The following is a 20,684-nucleotide window of genomic DNA, read 5'->3' on the forward strand; positions in this document are numbered from 1 at the left end:
TGAAACTCATCCTCGGACTTGACCTTCACCAGACCCATGAATGTCTCGATACGACCAGACAGATTGGAGATAAATCGTCTGACAAAGTTGATTTTGCCGATGAGCTTCTGTAACTTCTTCGTAGTAGGCGGTTTCATTGTCTTTACTGCTTCTTGACTCTTCAAGACGATCTCGATTCCTCGCTCATGTACCAGGAATCCTAAGAACTGACCGGCTGATACGCCAAAGGCACATTTCTTCGGGTTCATTTTGAGCCCGAACTTCCGAGTCCGCTCCGAAACCTTACGCAAATCTTCCAGATGCCCCCCAGCCGATATGGACTTGACCACGACATCATCAATGTAGATTTCTACCAGCTTGCCGATGAGATCATGAAAAATGTAATTCATGGCGCGTTGATATGTTGCACCGGCATTTTTCAATCCAAAGGTCATAACCAAGCACTCGAACAAGCCGACCGCGCCTAGTACTCTGAACGCGGTCTTGCTTATATTCTCTGGGGCCATGAAGATTTGGTTGTAGCCGGCGTTACCATCCATAAAACTCAGCATTTTATGACCGACAGCGGCGTTGATCAACGTTTTTGCCACAGGCATCGGATATTCGTCCTTTGGCGTCGCTCTGTCGAGGTCTCTGAAATCCACGCAGACTCTCCATCGGCCATCCTTCTTCTGTACAGGGACCACACTGGAGATCTATTCTGCATACCTACATGGCCTGATGAACCCTGCTTCCAACATCTTTTGCACCTCTTTCTTGACCTCCTCCAGGACTTTAGCCTTCATCTGCCTTGCTCATTGTTGAAACGGCCGAAATCCTTTCTTAAGCGGGAGCTGATGTTCGACGATGCTTCTATCCAGACCAGGCATTTCAGTATAATCCCACACGAAACAATCCCGGTATTCCTTCAACAGTGCTATCATCGGCTCACGCAGGCTCGGGTCTAGCTTCTTGCTGATAAATGTTGGTCGCGGCTTATCCCCGGAACCGATATCAACTTCCTCCAAATCGTCAGCTGATGTAAACCCGTACCCCAACTTGCAATCGCCTGTAAAATTGACTGTGGACGCAGGCGACTCGTCATCATCTGCCATGTCGACAGCAAACACGGGGAGATGACAAAAGAAAATTTTCGGCCGACCGCACGGGCCGGCCGTCTCTATATTACCCCTCGAAACTGAATGCTCATTAATTAACCAACTGCCAGAGCAGGCTAAAGTCTGTCCGCAATGTAACAGTTTCGACTCTAAACAAGGATTGACTATTTTTTGGGGCCGATTGCCGGGACCGGCCTCTCTAAACCTACTAGGCTCCGTAGCGTGCCAGGATGTATTTATTCTGTGAGGCCAGTGGATAAGACCAGGCTCAATCTGTTTTTTGTCGCTTCGATCCGATCACAGTCTTCCAGCGCGATCCCTGAGATCGGCTCTTGCCCTTCCGCGTCCCAGGCATTCATGTCTGCGAGCGAAACCTCGCTGGAGTCATCTGCGCGGACCACCTCCACTTCATCGCCATCCCATTGTACCAAACACTGGTGCATCGTGGAAGGAACACAACAATTGGCGTAAATCCAATCCCTCCCAAGCAGCACTATGTACATACTCTTACTGTTGACGATGAAGAACGAGGTTGAGACGGACTTGCGGCCAACTGTCAACTCCACATTGAGGACGCCCTGTGCCTCCGATGGCTGGCCGTTGAAATCATTAAGCATCACGTTGGTCTTGATAACATCAGCAGCAGAACGACCCAATCGGCACAGTACTGAGTACGACATTAGATTGACCGCGGCGCCAGTGTCGACCAACATCCTGTTCACAGGCTTGCTATCGATGAGGCCCTTGAGATATAATCCCTTCAGGTGCTTGTAGCTTTTTTCCTTGGGCTTCTCGAAGATGATCGGCTGTGGGCCAAGATCTAGCTGCGCGACAGCCAATTCCTCCGGTTGGGGCGCCTGAAACTCCGACGGGAGCACAAACACCATATTCACATCAGCCGATGGCTTTTCATCGGCTCTTGGCTGCTTGGGGCGCCACTCCCTCCTTGGAGGGTGCCTTTCCACCCTTCGCGGGTGTCTAACTTGCTCCGCGAGATCCGGACGCATTTTCCTCAACACGTCGAGGTACCTTGCTTCTGCCTCCTTGAGATTGCGTAAGTGCTGCACCATCGTGGACGATGATACTTATCTTCCCCTTCTAGCTCAAGATCATCCTTCGATGGCCGCTCAATATGGTCGTCGTGACGTGCTTTGGGCCCCAAGCGCTGGAACACCGACGTCTCGCCTGGCTGGCGTCCCCGAGGCCTGCACTCCAAGCAATCATCGATAGTAGGCAACTGGCTCATGCCGGAATTCCAACAGTACCTGAAGAACGGGCAATGCCAGTGGTCGCGCATAGCCTGGCGCCTCCCCAGCGTCCTCCCTGTATGGTGCTCATACTCCTCTTCCGATTCATATCGACGGCGCAACTTGTACTGATACTGGTATTTTTCAAGAAGCCGATTGGAAGCTGGGAGTTGATTGCGGATGTGACGCACTTGTTCTTCAGTAACATGTTGCTGCTCCGGCTCGTCTTCATCCTAGGGCCGTTTGCCAGAAGCGGCCTCTTTCCTTTGCTCGTCACGGCGGCGCATGGGTCCCGCCATGTTAATCTGGAACGCCAAGTTCTGACCCTCAGGTCTAGAATCCGACAGCTCCACCACGTTAGCTTGTGGGAATGGTTGATTGTCCACCTTCATCGTGTGTTGGGCCAGAATTAATCGGCCTTGCTCGATAGCCGATTGGATCTGCCGACGCAGCTCCTTGCAGTCATTCGTGGCATGGGTGAACGAGTGGTGCCACTTGCAGTACAGCCTCCCCTGCAGCTCTTGCGTCGTTGGCAGTTTGTGATTCTCTGGGAGCTTCAACTGCTTTTCCTTGAGCAGTAAGTCGAATATCTGCTCTGCCTTGAGCACGTCAAAGTCAAAGCCCTTCACAAGCCCCATCTGTTTGACCCACTTGCACGGGACGGGGTTTGGCCCCCGGGTCCATTCTGCCACACCCACTTCTTGTTCCCCGCTAGAATCATCTGTTTGGGCCACATTCACATGGCGTTTGAATCTTTCCTGGTACAGATCAGGGTGATAGTGTTCATACGCCGTGAGCTTCTGTACCATATGCGCCAGAGAGGTGAATTCCAACTGAAAAGCCAGATCCTTGATCGGCTTAGCGAGCCCCAAAACTGCCAAATCGACTGCCTCCTTTTCTGTGATGCGCGATGAGTAGCATCGATTCTTAACCTCTCTGAAGCGCTGCACGTACTCCGACACACTTTCCCCTCGCTTCTGCTTGACTTGGGCGAGGTCGGCAATCTGGCTTCAGCAGCCTCTGAGTGATACTGGGTGTGGAACTGATCTTCCAGCTGCCTCCAAGTCCGAATCGAATCTGGGGGCAGTGACGTATACCACCCAAAGGCTGAACCCGTGAGAGACTGGGATAAGAAACGGACCCTTAGAGGATCCGACACTGAGATCATCCCGAGCTGCGTTAGGTATCGGCTCACATGCTCGATAGAGCTGGCCCCTTCTGACCCGCTGAACTTGGTGAACTCCGGGAGCCGATACTTGGGTGGCAACGGGATCAAGTCGTAATCACTTGGATACGGCTTAGAATAGCCGATCGCCTTTTTCTTGGGCAAGATGCCAAACTGGTCCCTTAATATTGCACTGACCTGCTCCACACTCAGAACTCCTGGGGCCGAGGGCTCAGTACTCGGCCCGGTAGCGTACTTCGCTAGCCATGCCTGCTTCTCCGCATCTGTCCCTGAAGCTCCTGTATTCGCCAGCTGTCCCGCGCGCGTTGGGTTGATGTTATCAGGTATGTACACGCACGTGTAGCCGTGCGGGATCTCCTTAGGAGGCTCGCTCAGGAACTGGCCTTCTCCAGGGTCACCGCCGATCTTGTGGACGACGTAGATCGGCGAACCTTGCGGTCCTGGGGCCGTGAGCAAGTACGATACTGGTGGCCTAGAGTGGAGCAAGGCTTCTCCCCTGTGACTCCCCAAGATTGGTCCTGCTGGGGAGTACTGGTTCTTGATCACCTCCTGGACGACACGATGTGCCACACGCTCGAGCTCATTCACCAGGCTTTCTGAGTGCCGATGAAGCGTGTGAGCCACCATGTAGTTCATCTCCTGGCGTAGGGCTCTGGTGCGCTCCTCTGATGGTACGGACAAGTCAACATTGTCTAGAGCGCCTTCGGGTGAGAACCCCTTCCACCTGATGCCGTGGTTGCGGGTCCTCTCGAAAGAGCCGATGAGATCGGCTTCGAACTGAGCTTTGACCTCATCGTATTTCTGCTTGTGTTCTGGAGTCAGCTCTTCATATGTGACAGGTTTGGTGACCGGCGGAATCGGTGCTTGGTCCTGAGGTCCTGTCATCTCTGCGGCGGGCGTTGTTACTGATGAGGGTCCCACTGGGCGTGCCAGATGTGTTGTCGGTCAAAACCCACCGGCGAGTAGCGACAGACAACACGAAGAGCCGGGAGGTCGCCGGGGCGCTGGCAGGCACTGCTCCCTCGTCAACGGCCCGCAATCCTGGCACACGCCGCGGATTTCTAAGACGCAGGGCGTGCCACCTGACCTATACCTGATCAGGAAGGTGCGAACGTGCCTTCGACGATTTGCCTACAAGCACAGACACGTGGAAACATTAGTCCGAGCCGTGGTCGGCTCCCCGGGACGACTCTTGCATCAGCTTTAAAGAGCCGATCGAGTCCCGGTGTCAGATTGGATCTGCATATCCAGATGGTAATGGATAAAGCAAATAACTGCAAAAACTGCTTCAATTAAATCTAGCTAATTTAATCCACGACGATAAAAGCTTCACTGCTAGATTGGAGCATCCTACACGTAGTTAGGCCTAACGAGTGTAAAAGATAACCGAACCTTAACCAGAAAAGAGGCCTAAGAACAAGCGAAAGCCGATTCCCGGATCAATCCCTATTAAGATCAAGGCAGAGCATCTAATACGTCGCCGGATCGTCCAACCCGTTTGCAAGGCCTAAACTAGCAGATATTACGCCAATTCTTAAGTATAAGAACAAACCATAACAGATTAGATCTACTAGATAAAAAAGAATCAGAGTGTCATCTCTACGCGACTAATTCCATGCAACGAGAATTAGTATAAGATTAAAACATGATCGCGTAGAGATGACATGATATTCGTAGATGGTAAGCAACAAAAGCACGATGAATCTACCAAAAATCATGCTACGGATATCAGGATAACTAGCACTACTCGCCATCAAAAACGCTTCAGTACGAGTAATACCAAGGTAAAAGCAAGAACAACGCTGCCCTGATCGCAAGAAGCGATCAGGGCAGCATGACGCTTACTTGGATGAAACCCTAGAATTAGGGGTGGCGGTGCGCCGAGAGTTGTTGTTTGCAAAACGTGATGACGTTCCTCCTTTACAAATGTCATAGGGTACATATTTATAGTCTTGTAGACTTGACGACCAAGTTAAACAAAGCCTAGTCCAATACGAAAACTAATCTATCTCTAATGATTACAGATAAAGAGAGCCCATTGGCTCCCGACGCACACAGATAAGAAGAGCCCATCGGCTCTTGGCATGGACCACAATCGCCTCTTCCCTGGACAATCTGTATAGGCCCATCGGCAGCTTCGGCCCATATCCTTCTCGACCAAATTCTGGTGGTAACATAACCGATTCACAAGCCTTCTTTAATTTCCGCACTAAGCCCAACTTGCTCTCGGCCCATTAATTAACCCTATTAATTTATGGCGATAACACTTCTTCATCTTCGACATGCGGCATGGCGGCATGGACGATGCCCTATGTGATACCCATTTGCGCTGCCCTCCTCATCGCTTCGTCCGCATGTCAACCCTCGCCGGCACGTCTTTGTCTTCACGGATCTGGACGCCTTCACCGACTTCGCCCACCGTGGTCTCACCTTACGCTACTCGATCTAATCAGCCGACGTGCATGATCCACCCGGCTCTCGTGACGTTCGTCCTCATTGAGCGTGCCCCTTCACCGAGCATAGAGGGCTGCCCCTGCGTCGTCTCTTCAGGCAGTAGTGGCGTCACCCCATGGTCTTCTCCGCTGTTGCTTTCTCACCGCCGCCAACCACATCCACGACCTCATCGTCGACTTGTCGCTGCACGCTTCGCACATTGTCTTCGTCAAGCTGTACGAGTTTTTTGCCGTCTCTTTCAAGCACTGCTGCCGCGTCATCCGCGTCATCCGGATCATTCGGCCTTATGCTGGAAAGTCTGGGTTTCCCTTCTCGCTTCGTCTAGCACAACCATGTCGCTAGCATCGCCATCTCATCCCCGATTACTTCGTCTACTCCATCAACAGCAGGCGTTGGCATCTTCTACCCCGCCTTCTTCTGCGCCTGTGACCGCCTTGGAGGGCTTCTCTGCTGGTCCCTTAGACGATGGCATCTGGTTGTGCATCGTCGCTTGCACTGGCAACACTAGTGCATGCCCATCGTACTCGACGCAATCCCGGGCCTGGCAAACCCGGGTATGCCTCGCCCGCTGGCCTGACTGCATCGACTTCGGCATCGACCCCCTCTACGATTGCCTCGGCGCGTCGCCATCTTCTTCGGCGTCTTCTCCGTCACGCCACCATAATGGCGCCTCCTCGTGCGCCCGTGGCTTCATGCGTGGCTTCCTCGTCTTCAGCAACCTCAGCAGCTACGTATAACGACCACGGCTACCCTACGCACGACATACTTGACCATGGCTACTCGCCATCCAGCTTGGCTACCTCAACGTCGTCACTTGAGCAACTTCCAGTCTCAGCATCGGCGACGCGTCGCCCCGGGGGGGGGGGGGGTCGTCAGTTTCAGCCTTCGGCATCTTCTCCTTCTGCTGTCTCATCGTATGTGCCGCTCCTGCTGTGACTGCGGGGGGATGTTAGAGTATATCAGGGATATCTCTATATTAGGTAGATTAAGATTGTATATGTATTCTACTATATCTGTAGGAGAGGCTCATTGCCCTCCAAGTCATGTACTCCTACATTCAGCTCTAAGACAGGCTAATATAATCCACGCATTATACATTTATCCTATTATTCTACACATTTCCATGTAAGGATACGACAGGGCAGTTAACTTGCTCAAATTATTGTGGGATACATTCCTAACCCCAACTTCCTAGAAGACCAAACTTGAGCTCAACCCTAGAATTTAGAGAAGTCCAATTCATTTCTCTCTCTCTCTCTCTCTCTCTCTCTCTCTCTCTCTCTCTCTCTCTCTCTCTCTCTCTCTCTCTCTCCCGTTCTCTCACTTCGTTCCTCCAAAATTGTCGTATTGTTTCACCACTCGGTTTAACAAGGCTGCTGCATCTATCTATCCTGCATTTTTCAAATTGCTGCCTTCCAAAGAAAAAGGCGTCTTGAAGCGCCTTCCACAGCCTCACCGAAGCACTCGCAATCACCAAACTGAGCCAACGATCTTGCAAGCGCGGCACGCCGCTGCGCTGCGGTCGTGATCATCGGCATCGGTCCAGGACGAGTGCATACTCGGTACAGGTTGCTGTCCCCATCAGCATGTTAACATGCCTGCTTCAGAAGCAGAACATGCTTCGGATCTTTGTGGAGTTCAGCAGCTTCAACTCCAGTGCGGTGATGGATGTGCAGGTACATCGGTATCACTATGGGGGGCATCACAGGTTGCCGTTGCGGCGTCATAACTGGGAGAATGTAGCAGTTTTAAGGGAGGGGACGGGATCATGACCTCCGGACGGTCGGAATTCGTTGGTGGTTGCTCAATTCCGTCATAAATCCCATCCATCGAAAGGCTCTTTCCTCTTTTTTATGAAGCGGGAGGGGGAGAGCTCCCCTACTGGTATAAATTAAAAGGCAAACAGAAGCGTTTAAGTTACAAGAAAGAACAAAGAAAACAGAAGAAAACTAAGAAACGCTATCAAGCCAAACTTTGATGCCTGGGAAGTACTTTTGCTTCGCCCTGTCCCTATGAATAACCATGGCAAACTCATGAATAAAAGCAGCTTTCATGTTCTGGATGGATGGCTCAACTCCATTAAAAATGAGACTATTCCTTGTTGTCTAAATGCTCCAGGATAAGAGAACGATGACCCTGCAATCTGTTCCTTTAGCTGCTCATGAGCTATTGTAGGGGCAATGATTCGTTCGGCATGAAAATAAAAAACTGGCGATGGAAATATGCTGGTACTCAAATGTGACACTTGTTTACTCCCTCCTCCATCATATCACTGTCTGCTTATTGTCAAACTATTTTTTTTCCTGAACACTATGAGTTCTCCGAAGAAAAGTGAAGTGCATGGCTAGAAAAGAAGCCCCACAATGGCGGTTTGTCTCGTGGTCAATAAAAAGTAAGGGTGCAAATGAGTGACTCTTAGGGGCACCTCCGACTCTCTTTAGTTCAAAATATTGTACTAGTTTTTCAAAATGGAATTAAACTAAAGAGGATTGGAGGTGTACCTAAAGGTTATCTATTTGCACCCCTAATAAAAAGTCTTTGTTTTCAGTTGTTTTACAAAGAACTTAAACATTTGCTTAGCGAAAAAAAAGAGAAGGTAACCATCAACCTGGGCGCATATTTTTTCCCTCTAATTCCACTGAAATTCTTCCATTCTTGCGTCGGAGAAACTCTAATGACGGCTAATGGAGCGTGGAATAATCCTCACACCTCATCACGAATAATGGTGCCTGCTATCTCGATGAGAAATGAGGCTAAGACTTGGGGGATGCGACTTTTTGACACTTCAGCCAATGTTTGGTCAGATGGGAGCAGCCTGGTGCCTGTTGTCTGTCCTTTCGACATCACATGGAACAGAGGAACGAAGTGTCGTGAAAAACCCACAAGATCATTTCTCAGAGTAAACCCAAAAGAACTGAGAAAAACAGAGAATTCAGGAATGTTGAATGCCACCAAGGGAAACAGCATATTTTATTTGAAAACACATTAAGAAATTCCACTGGAATTGCAAATCAAACCATGATGTAACGGGCAACAGGATTTACACAAAGCTGTGCGATTCTGCACCAACTTTCCAAGCATGCAAAATAAGTGATGAACTTGTCTTGTTTTCGCAGTACGGTACCAGCAGCACCGAGCTAGTGAGGCTGTAAAGTTTGCAGCCCCCCCCCCCCTCCCCCCCCCGCCGAAAAACGACCCCTGGCGTTGCTGTCACAGCGTGGGAAACGAGCCTGATCCATCGTACTTGGGTTCGTACGTGACGGCTGAAAACCTGTGTTACCCCGATACCCCAAGATAGGCACGTATCCCATATCAGACTGATATGTATCCGATATGGATACATCATGAATACGCGTGGGATATGTACCGACGGAGTATCTGTAAAAAAAATAAATCAACAATAATTCGGATACTCCTTACTGATACGTTGGGCTTATTTGATACGTCATTCCGATACGGCCCAACCCATCAACACTGACTCCCCCACTCCCACGCCTGCTACCTCTCTTCTCCCGTAACCCTACACAGCCACCACTGCACGCTCGCTCGCAAGAGCTCCTGGTGAGGAGGTCCGCTCCACCGCTTCACAACATGCGGAGGCGAGGCCGATGAGATCCCCACCGGCGACGAGCCCCCGCCCCCTCGCGATGCCTCCCGCGCAGGAGATGTGCCACCACTACTCGCCCGTGCCCCCTCGCAACGCTTGCTGCGCAAACGCACGCCGTGCAAGGGGTGCGCCACCGCTCGCCAGCCTCCGGAGACGAGCCCCCGCCCCCTCCATGCCATCAATCGACTTCTCCTCCTCCTTCAAACCGCCACGCCGGGAGCACCGCGTTGGGGAGCACGGAGCACCCGCCAGTCCGCCACGGCTGCGGCTAGCTCCCACGATGCAAGGGCGAGGTGCAGGGAAGATGACGATTCAGCAGCAAAGCAAGCTACCGGCGACCTCCCATGAGTATATCTGCCTTTCATAGTTGATCTACTCTACTTCTGCAGTTCTCGTTGCTTGATTTTGTGTGTTCCCCACATCTCCTTCATGATTAGTGTTTCCCCTATGCTTGATTACTTGCATCCAATAGATGGCCTCTCCAAATTTGGATAGTGCTGGCGCAAGTGCTAGTCCTAGCATAGGATCTGTGGCCACTGGCCACAACCACAACAGACATTAGACTTTCACAATTTTAATTTGCATTATTATTTATTTATTTATTAAAAAATAGTAAAACGTATCCGCATATCATGTTTTTTGAGAAATTGCCGTATCCATATATCCGTATCATTCCGATACCGATACACGTATCCGTATCCGTGCTGCATAGCTGAAAGCAGCACCCCTCATCTGGTGGAGCTCGGTCGAACTGCCGAACTGGTGGTGATGGAAAGCTGAAACTAGCAACGAGCTCCTTTCTCTCCTGCAGGCTGCAGGACATGAGGTCCATGGCTTAGAGCTCGCATCGCATGCCCTAAATTAGAAACGACGTGGCGCACGGATGGCCATCGGATGGCTGTCATCTGGCCGCCGAGGGGCTCGTTCGACTCGCAGGTGCTCACAGCTCGCTAGGGACAAACAAGACGCCGTTCTTAGCCGGCCAATCAGATGGATCAGAAAAATTTTAGAGAGAGAGAGAGGAGAGAGAAAGGGCCGGCTGGCCTCCATCTCTCTCCTCTCCCGTCGTCCTTGTACCTCCTCTGCTCATTTGGCATCTGACCTGCTCTCCAAACACCAACTCAACCAATTCTGCCGCCCCATCACCCAGCCATTCCAATCCCTCCTCTCGCTCCGCGTCTTTAAAACGGCCACCTCCAGGGGCCACCATAGTTGGCCACCCACCTCTCCCTCCTCCTCCTCCGGTCTCTCTCCATCTCTCGTTCCACGGTCGCAATGGCCAAGCCGCGCAAGAACAGCGCCGCAGCAGCAGCAGCCAACAGCAACAGCGCCGCGGCGGCCGGCGGGGACGCCGGGGTGCGCGTGAAGCCGAAGCGCACGCGGAAGAGCGTGCCCCGGGAGTCCCCCTCGCAGCGCAGCTCCATCTACCGCGGCGTCACCCGGTGAGTAGAGTTCATTCGCCGGCTAGCTTCTTGCCGCGCATGGCGCCGTGGCCGGCCGGCTGGCTGATCGCTCACCCGGCGAATCCATCGATCGGTGGCAGGCACCGGTGGACGGGGCGGTTCGAGGCGCACCTGTGGGACAAGAACAGCTGGAACGAGTCTCAGAACAAGAAGGGCAAGCAAGGTCAGTGCTGTGCTCAACCTGGCCTCCTCCCTCCCCTGCTCGATCTCTCTGCGTTTTTTTTTACCGCTGGGCGCTAGCAGCAGGCGACGGTCCCCAGCAGGCAAGATCACGATGCCATGTCTGATCCTCCTGGGCCTTGCGTATAAAACTATAAAAGTAGACTGGCGCATAGCGTAGCAGTAGTAGCAGAAGCTGGGAATATTTAAGGTGGTATTAGTAGTAAGTGGCGAAGCAGCTTATTTAAGTACAGCAGTTAGTGAGATTGATGCATGATAGTACTTCTACTACAGTACTATTTGATATTTGATTCGAAGAGGAGTCCGTCTGACCGTCTTGTTCTTGCTGCTCTTTTGTTGTTGGTGCATGCAGTTTACCTCGGTGAGGCTCTCCACTCACGACCTTGGCATGACACGGGAGGAGCTAGCTCTAGCTACACTCCTCTCCCTCTCTCTCTCTCTATCTCTCTCTCTCTACCAAAAAAGAAAAAGAAGAAAAATCAAAGCTAACTAATGGCTGGCGTGTTGCTCACCGTGGTGTTTCTCTCCCTCCGGCTGCTGTGTGCTGGGGTGTGGCAGGCGCGTACGACGACGAGGATGCAGCGGCGCGGGCGTATGACTTGGCGGCATTGAAGTACTGGGGCCCCGACACCATCCTCAACCTCCCGGTACCGCCACAATTCATTGGCCCGGCACCATTGCTCGCACAGCGTTCCTGTTCCTCGGCGCTCATGCCCCTGCCTGCCATCTCGTGACATCCCTGCAGGCGTCCGCGTACGAAGAGGAGCTCAAGGAAATGGAGGGGCAGTCCAGGGAGGAGTACATTGGATCCCTGAGGAGGTACTTGTACTCTTAGACTAGCCACAGTGGTGGGCATCGGCTCCAAATCAGACTCGCGTTTCAGGCATCGAGGTTCAAACCGTGCAGTGGCCGACTCTCCCTCTCTCTCCTTTTACTGACACAAATATTCCTTTTACTCTCCCTCTCTCTCTCCTCAACGCACGGGTAAGCACCGGGGAGGGAAGGAGCCTCGATGCCAAAAAAACTTTTACCCAAGCATCGGTGCTGCAGTGGTTGACTCGATGCCCCAACACTCTCTCTCCTAATTCAAGCATCGATGGAAGCCACCACTGTGGCTAGTCTTAGGCAGCACAGACAGCACTTTAGTTTGACAAAAACAAATTTTCAGTGATCATTTTAGCGAGGAAAGTACCGAAATCACGCCTGTGTTTAACCAAATAATCAGGTCCATGAAATTTGTCCGCAGGAAAAGCAGTGGGTTCTCGAGAGGTGTCTCCAAATACCGGGGCGTCGCGAGGTAATCCATCTCTATGACCTAAGTATTGGAATATCCCTTTTTTTTGCAGTAAAAAATATTCATGAAGCACTTTACTTCTAAAGGAGTCCTCAAGCATACACACAGTAGAATTTAGGATAAGAAAATCAAATAATATAAATTTATATACACTGTTAATGTTTACAGACACCACCACAACGGGAAATGGGAGGCGAGGATCGGTCGTGTTTTCGGGAACAAGTACCTCTACCTCGGCACCTACGGTAAACTCTTTTTCTTTGCGAAAGAAATCGCTTTTGCTGAATATACCCACATTTTGATATACAGTAAAGTGCACTAATATTTCAGGCTACAAAATATAAATTGCACTAAATTTTGGAGCTATATATAATATATATAGATTGCACTGAATTTCGAAGCTATAATATAATATAAATTGCACTAAATTTTGGAGCTATAAATCATGGTTCCGTACTTGGAGTGTGCCAGCGCCAAGCCAAATCCGAGTAGTGTTAAGTGCGAGCTGTTCGGGCAACTGTACAGCAGCCTACACCGGGTGTGCAGTGGCCCCCTAGTGACGGCCGTCGATGTGCGAATTGATTGACCCTATGAATTCCCAACTAATTCCTGCATCCTCTGACTGCAATGGCTGTGGCTCTCAGTTAGACTCCAACAGGCAACAGCGGCGCGTGCCCGCCACCTGTTTGTAATGCTGGGGGGGTCCGTCCTCCTCTAAACATTGGCAACAATTCTATCCCCACGCGTAGAAACACTCCACCTTGTGAAGAAGAAGCATTTGCCGCCACGATTTAAATACGAATTAGCGAGTCCACCCCATGATCACGAGGTTGGAATGGAAGCAGTTGGGGGTGACTTGAGAAAGATCAGCGGCTGATGACGTATTAAAAAAAAGATTAGCGGCTGATGATGCAGGAGGGCGAGGCCGTTTGGGCCATTTGGCAGCAACTTGAACTCCGGTTGGTTGGGGGCCGGGGATTAGATGCAGTGACAGTGACCTCACCTCACTGCCGTCGACGGCCCCGGCCGGGGCCAGCTGCCAGCAGCACCAACTTCCAGCGCCCCCCCTGTGCCTGCCGCTCTGCACTTGTCGGAGCCTAACAACATCCATCAACACTGAGATTATCACAATCAATACTCATAAAAAAGGAATCCTCTTCTGAAACCTTGAGACACGTCCTGTCCTGATCAGGATAAAGCTCGGTTTGGAATGCGCCGATTTTTTATTTCAAAAAGAATGCGCCAATTTCGGTCAGATTCGTACGAAATTTACGAGTTCCGGACTAACGAATGAGAAGGATGTTTCAAATTTCTCCGGGAAATTGCGTCTTTGAGCGCTGAGTGGGCGTTTTTTCTTTTTGGTGCACGGCAGCGACGCAAGAGGCGGCGGCGATGGCGTACGACATGGCGGCGATCGAGTACCGGGGCCTGAACGCCGTCACCAACTTCGACCTCAGCCGCTACATCAAGTGGCTCCGCCCGGGCGCCGACGGCGGGGTGGCCGCCGCCGCCGCCGCGGCGCAGAACCCGCACCCGATGCTGGCCGGCCTGGCGCAGCAGCAGCAGCTGCCGCCGGCGGACGCCGTCGTCGACGCCGCCGCCGCCGCGTTCCAGCACGACCGCCGCCGCGCCGAGTTCCCGCTGCCGCCGAGGACGTCGCTGGGCCACACGCCCACGACGTCGGCGCTCAGCCTGCTGCTGCAGTCGCCCAAGTTCAAGGAGATGATCGAGCGCACGTCGGCGGCCGAGAGCGGCACCACCACGTCCTCGTCCTCGTCGCCGCCGCCGCCGTCAGCGCAGGCGCAACACCAGGCGCCCGGGGACGGCGGGGCCGCCTCGCCGCAGTGCGGCTTCCCCGAGGACATACAGACCTTCTTCGGCTGCGAGGACGTCGCGGGCGCCGACGTGGACGCTCTCTTCTTCGGCGACCTCGCCGCGTACGCGTCGCCGGCGTTCCACTTCGAGCTGGACTTGTAGCTCGGCGCCCTCGGTTGCGCTATAGGCCTTGATTACCTTTAATGCGTAATATGGTTTTTTTGTCGATATAGGAGAATCGGATCACCATTGCCAACCAAGAAATGAAATGGTGAGCCAAGCAAACAAGAGGAGGAAGTAGCACAGCCAGACAGCACACCTAGTCTGTCGAGACATTTACAGTGGTAGTGAGATTTACTGAACAATTAAGATTGTATTATTTTTTCATCACCTTGGTAACCGAGGTAGAGTGAGTGAGTGTGTGAGCGAGAGCAAGAGATTGTTTCATTTGTTTCATTCCTGATGAATCCTGACAGAAAGGAAAACAGCAACCATATACATACATATTCATAAACATACCTGATAATTTGTTTTCTCCTAAGGCCCCGTTTAGTTCCCAAAAATTTTCACCAAAAAATTTTCACCTCCCATTTGAACACATGTATGAAGCACTAAATATAATTAAATAACAAAACTAATTACACAGTTTGGATGTACACGACGAGACGAATCTTTTGAGTCTAATTAGTGCATAATCAGCCATAAGTGCTACAGTAACCCACATGTGCTAATGATGCGGTCAAAGGCCTCAAAAGATTCGTCTCGCGGTTTCCAAGTGAGTTCTGAAATTAGTTTTTTAATTAGTGTTCGAAAAACTCTTCCGACACCTAGTCAAATATTGACGTGACACCAAAAAATTTTCACCAAACGCAACTAAACGCCCCCTAAAAAAAGTGCAGCATGTTCTCATCTGTAGGCTTGCATTGCTTCACATGGATGGTCCTGCCTCCTTTTGCAATCCTGTCAGTTAGTAGTAAGCAGGTCTCTGAAACCCTGTATCGGCGTTCGAATTCTGAAGATTTGCAGCCACTCGTACAAAGTTACCACCACCAGTCGTCCAGCACTAACAGCTTACGGCGCAAGTACGCGGCTGCGATTTGAGGCTGAGGAGTGAGGACGTCCTTGCACTGCACGTGCGCCGGCACAGTTCTGTCGTGCCAGAGCAGGGCGGCGATGTGCTCGCCGTCAGATTGTGCGTACACTGGCTGGCAGTGAGAAATGCAGTGTGTGGCTGTAAACGGAATGGCCAGTCACTGGGTCACTGCCTCGCTGTCGCAGCGTCTCTGCGCCGTCCGGTCCGGAGCGCCGTACAAACCGGTCAGTTCAGGACGGCGACGTGTCAGAACGGCAGGCTGCAGGGCGGTCGCCACCCGCCGGGCCGGCGGCGGCGGCGCGTCATCTACGGCGAGGCGTGGTTTGCATAGCTGTTGGCTGGTTCTCCTTGTTGAAATCGATGCTACGCCGCGCGCGCTCACGTTTCGCGCCGGCGCCGTCGGCCTGCTCTGGCGACGACGAACGGTGCTCGGGGAGGGGAGCTCTTCGTGGGCACCGTCGTCGCTTTGCCCGTAGCTGCTGCCTGCTGCTACGGCTACGGCTAAACGCCACCCGTTGGATTTAGCCGGTGATTGGCTCGTCTCTGAACAAGTGAACATACTTGGCCTCTTCCGGTGTCGGGGTGCCAAGAAAGATCCTCAGCGGTCGGTTTTTGACAAAAACAGCTTGGTTTGTCTTTGGCGATGTCGCGGCGGCGGAGGATGCGAAGACATGGTCGTGGCAGTTTCTTGCCGTCAGAATTAAGACCAGGTCTGCATCTTGGCGACTGATGGTGAGAGGACAACCCGTCGTCGTTCGGGACCTAAGAAAAAAGGCTTGGCCGTGAAGTTCAGACCAGGCCCAGTTCCAATAGCCCATCAAAGCCAGGTCCAATTATGTACCCTTTCAGATCCATTTTGAAATGAAGAATTAGGGGAGGAATTTTGTAGTATTTGATTCCTATAGGAACTTTTTCTATATATATACATTTGAAAATTGAAATTAAGAATCGCGCATCTACAGTCCTACAAAATTCGTAAGAAAAGCTCCAATCTATAGGAATTTTGGAGAATATCTAACATGAGGTCCAATATCTTGGAAACTTTCCTGGTATCAATCAACTTTCTTAAAATTCATGTGCTGTATTCAAACGTTCCGAAAGTTCTTGCATTCTAAATTTTTATACACTACAAAAAATGACCTTTTATCTCTGCATGTTAGTATCGGTCATTATTTGGTTTGGTACTAAAACTAGCACAGAACTATTTTAGTACCGAATCATAACACCACCCGATATCAAGAGCACTAAGAGCCATTGCATATGTTGTATTCCAAAAGAGGTCTTAACCTATCCGGATTTGAACTTGGTTATTGAAGTGGAGTCCGCTCGATACCAACCAACAAAAATGTTGTCGGACCTCTATGTTATCAGACGGTGCGTGACAATATCACGGTGCTATACTATTAAACATGAAGCCAAATAGCAAGACACATTGAAACGCTCCGTTTTTAGACGTTGTTTCATTGGTATATCTATGGCTGGGCGTTCGGGTTACCCGAAAAATTCGGGTCGGGTTTTTCGGGTTTGAAAAATTTCGGGTTTTGAAAACTACAACCCGAAATTTGCTAAAAATAATCGAAACCCGACATTTCGGGTACCCGATAATTAGGGTTCGGGTTCGGGTTTTACCCGAACAACCCGAACTATCCTAGACTCTGCAATACACCGCGGCTCCTCGCTCGCGGTTGACCAAGCAGGTAGGCAGCCCGCGCGGCCGGCTCGACGCCGTCCCTCCCTGCGTGCGTTGCGGCCGATTGGCGCTCGCGGAGGGGGGGGGGCGCGTACTCGGGCTGTTGCCGCCGCCGAAGCCCCACCAGCTCGCGGGACTGCAGGAGCAAAAGATGAGGGGGCGTGGAGGAGGCAGATCTGGCGAGGGAATCGGAGAAGGACGCGAGGGCGAGGAGGAGGAGATTGGAGAGGCGGAGGAGCTTCAAGATGCGCCTGGGCGGTGGGCGCGGTGGCGGCGGCCGGCGTGCGCCCGGGCGGGGGGCGTGATGGAGGCGGCTGGCAGGCGCTTAGGCTGGGGCGCGGTGGCGGCGGCCGGCGGGCCCTGGGCGGTGGCGGCGGCCGGTGGACCCTGGGCGACGCCGGGGAGAAAGGACCTCGCCGCCTCGAGCTCGGGGGCCTGCACAGCTGCACCTGCACGCTCGGTCGCTCGGTGGCGGGCGGTGGCGCGGTGGGCATTGGCGCACTGCCGGTGGCGCCGGGCGGTGGCGCGGGGCCAGCTGGGCGACGCGCCGTGGTGTGGGGGCGGCGGCGGGGCACTGGGGTCGGGGGGTGTCGTGCTGTGTGCGTGCGGTGCGGGGGCCGGGGTCTTGGGCTTGGGGCGCTAGGGTTAGTAGCCTGGTGGGCTGGTGCCGTGGCCGTGGTGGGCTGGTGGCCTGTTGGGCTGGGCTGCCTGCAAAAATGAACAAACATATTTGAGTTGGGCTGTTTTTCGGGTAGTTCGGGTACCGTGGCCCAATACCCGAATTACCCGTAATAATTTCGGGTACCGTGGGTTAGAACCCGAATTAAGGTTCGGGTTTTTCGAGTTCGGGTTTTTCGGGTTTGGGCTCGGGTTTTTCGGGTTCGGTTTTCGGGTTTCGGGTATTTTGCCCACCATAGGTATATCCGTTTGTTAAAAATATATTTAAGGAAAAAGTAAAAAAAGAGAGTAAATTGCATCCACTATACAACAACTTGTTATATGGGTGCAAATTAATCCAACAACTTATAAAATATTCAATTTAGTGCAATAACTTGACAGTGGCTACAGATCGGTCCAACAACTTGTAAAATGCCCAACTTAATACAATAACTTGGCAAATAGGTGCATTCACAGTCCAAACATTACACGACAATGTAACTAACACAAAGTCTCCATAAAGAGTATATTCATGTTAGGACAAATTATTAAGTATTATTTTACCATTGATTTTTGTGTTGTGCCTGCATGGCAATGTATTCGGCCAGGATAAAAACCGTCACTATTTAGAAATTAATGTTATGGCTTTACATTAATTATTTTTGTATAGTTATTTAATTTTAATTAAAACTATTTAATTTGATATTCAATATTGAAAAATTCACCCTCACTATTTCTGATATGTTTGATTATATGCACTGTTAAACTAAAAAAGCCAATACATTGATATAAACTATTGATACTTTTTAGGAGCTTCATACATATATTTTTAAAGCCTCATATTTTCTTTACAAAAGAAAAAAAAGCTAAATAAACATGAGCATTGTTGAATGCATGAGCAGAAGCGCAGAAGAAACCTAAGGTTTCTAGGTCTCTCTTATCGACTTCAGTGTTTGAGTGATGGTAATGGTATAATTCTAAACTTTGTTTGCATTTGAACTAATAAAATTTTTTTACATAGTTGAAAACAAACAACCGGATCATCATCAATAATTTCCATTTATAAAATTTAAGAATTATTGTCGTTCATCTACTTTGCTTAATATGTTGCTGTTGTAATGGTGGTTAAATAATATTTATTTTTAATAAAACCCCAATTAATTTATTCTGAGAATAAAATTATTGGTGTCCATTGCGACAAAAAAACTACTGTGAAATAATACATTCCGACGTGAATATACTCTTTATTGTGACTTGACGTTAGCAAATATATTGTCGCATAATGTTTGGACTGTGAATGCACGAATTTACTAAGTTATTGCACTAAATTAAGTATTTTCTAAATTGTTGGATCAATGTGCACCCAGCTATCAAGTTATTATACTAAATTGAGCATTTTATAAGTTGTTGGACCAATTTGCACCCACCTGCCAAGTTGTCGTATGATGGGTGCAATTTACTCTAAAAAATAAGGACTTCACTTTAGGGAGAGGGTCTCAGGACCGGACACACTCTCTCCTCTTCATAATTTCGTGCACCTTGGGCGTTGCGCCTCTCTTCTTCCCCATCTTGTCTTCCTCGGCACGACCGGCCGGTCGCCTCCCACCGCCGCCGCCTCCTCCATCGCCCCACGTCCAGTGGGTGATCTGTCGCCATGCCGCATCACCCGCATCTCACCCCCCAATACGCGCTCTAGCCCTTTCTAACATCCGCTCACTCCAACAGACCCCGGCTGCCTGCCTTCTGCCGCCACCTCCTCCACCGCCCGCTGTAGCGAAAATGGCGTCTCATGCCATATTTCAATAAAATGTTTTGGTGATTGATATAGACAACACAACACTTGGACTAATATGATTGTTAAGATGACCATTCTCAGGCTTTTAGGTTCAAGTGATGACAAAGAGAAGATAGGCCTAGCAAGGCCCGAAGGGCCGCCCCTACGGTAGTTCCGCTAACCGATTAGCGGACGGGGGTCGAGGGGGAGCCGCCCCTCGCGGGTCTCAGGGCAGTGCCCTGAAACCTCTTCGGTCCAAGGGACAAGAATTGAAGAGACCGTGAAGAAATCTAAGTCGAAAAGATCAAAACAGAGACAATTTACTATCACCGGTTAAACCGACGATAGAGAAATTGTACTCACCGGTGCAACGGACTCAGAGAAGGCAAAAATCAGCAGAGTACGCCAGTTGAACTAATGTTGGTTTCTGAAGCGTCGGTGCAGTTGTCCAGAGACTCCATTTTTGGGGGGTTCTGAGATTACATGCACCGGTTGAACCGATGTTAGTTTTGAGAGCGTTGGTCGATTGAAGATTACATGCACCGGTTGAACCGACGTTAGTTTTAAGAGCATCGGTCGATTGATCAGGTAGCCGTTGGAGCAGTAACGGCTAGTTGCTGGGAAAATACACTCACCGGTTAAACCGGTGATGACAAAAACTAGAGCGTCGGTTTAACCGGCGTTAAGAGATTTCGTCAGCCTTTTTCCCAACGGCTAGTTTGGAGGGTTGGGCTATATATATGCCACCCCACAGCTCATTTGAGGTTGCTGGAGACCAAGGAAGTATACAAGAGCCAAAGATCATCTCCAACCACCATAGTGCTTCATTGTACATCATATAGGCTTAAGTACACTTGTGAGAGTGCTTAGTGCTTGATTAGGCTTAGTTCTTGAGAGAACTAGCTTGAGAGAAAGCCTTGCTGCGGCAAGCAACTTGTGATCTATCGTGTGACCCTCCGACTTGGTGTGGAGTGGCAACGACACTTTGTGCGGGGGAAGAGGAGACCCCCTCCTTGGTGGAGAAGCTCCGTAGTGGATTTCGGCCGGGTGACCGAGAGAGACGGTGGCGGTGCACGAGACTTAGTATCTTAGGGGCACTTGCCTTTGCTTGCCGGCATCGTCTTGGT

General features: G+C 50.9%; 1 protein-coding gene across 1 annotated transcript; it reads left to right on the forward strand.

The window, feature by feature from the left end:
* Positions 1-9,477: 9,477 nt before the first annotated feature.
* On the forward strand, positions 9,478-14,884 carry LOC120660705 (AP2-like ethylene-responsive transcription factor At1g16060). The gene is made up of 8 exons (XM_039939327.1): positions 9,478-11,033; positions 11,135-11,217; positions 11,587-11,595; positions 11,793-11,881; positions 11,980-12,053; positions 12,481-12,531; positions 12,697-12,773; positions 13,901-14,884. The coding sequence occupies exons 1-8, from the start codon at positions 10,867-10,869 to the stop codon at positions 14,503-14,505; spliced, it is 1,155 nt and encodes a 384-aa protein (XP_039795261.1). The 5' UTR covers positions 9,478-10,866; the 3' UTR covers positions 14,506-14,884.
* The last annotated feature ends 5,800 nt before the right edge of the window (positions 14,885-20,684 follow it).

Source organism: Panicum virgatum, chromosome 2N, assembly GCF_016808335.1.
Source record: "Panicum virgatum strain AP13 chromosome 2N, P.virgatum_v5, whole genome shotgun sequence".
Taxonomy (NCBI): domain Eukaryota; kingdom Viridiplantae; phylum Streptophyta; class Magnoliopsida; order Poales; family Poaceae; genus Panicum; species Panicum virgatum.

What these genes read in the sequence shown, in the direction of transcription:
- LOC120660705 (XM_039939327.1), top strand. Translation starts at nt 10,867, where the DNA reads ATGGCCAAGCCGCGCAAGAACAGCGCCGCAGCAGCAGCAGCCAACAGC. An exon ending in ACACCATCCTCAACCTCCCG is followed by an intron (nt 11,882 to 11,979) that starts GTACCGCCACAA and finishes ACATCCCTGCAG; the next exon opens with GCGTCCGCGTACGAAGAGGA. An exon ending in CCTCTACCTCGGCACCTACG is followed by an intron (nt 12,774 to 13,900) that starts GTAAACTCTTTT and finishes GGTGCACGGCAG; the next exon opens with CGACGCAAGAGGCGGCGGCG.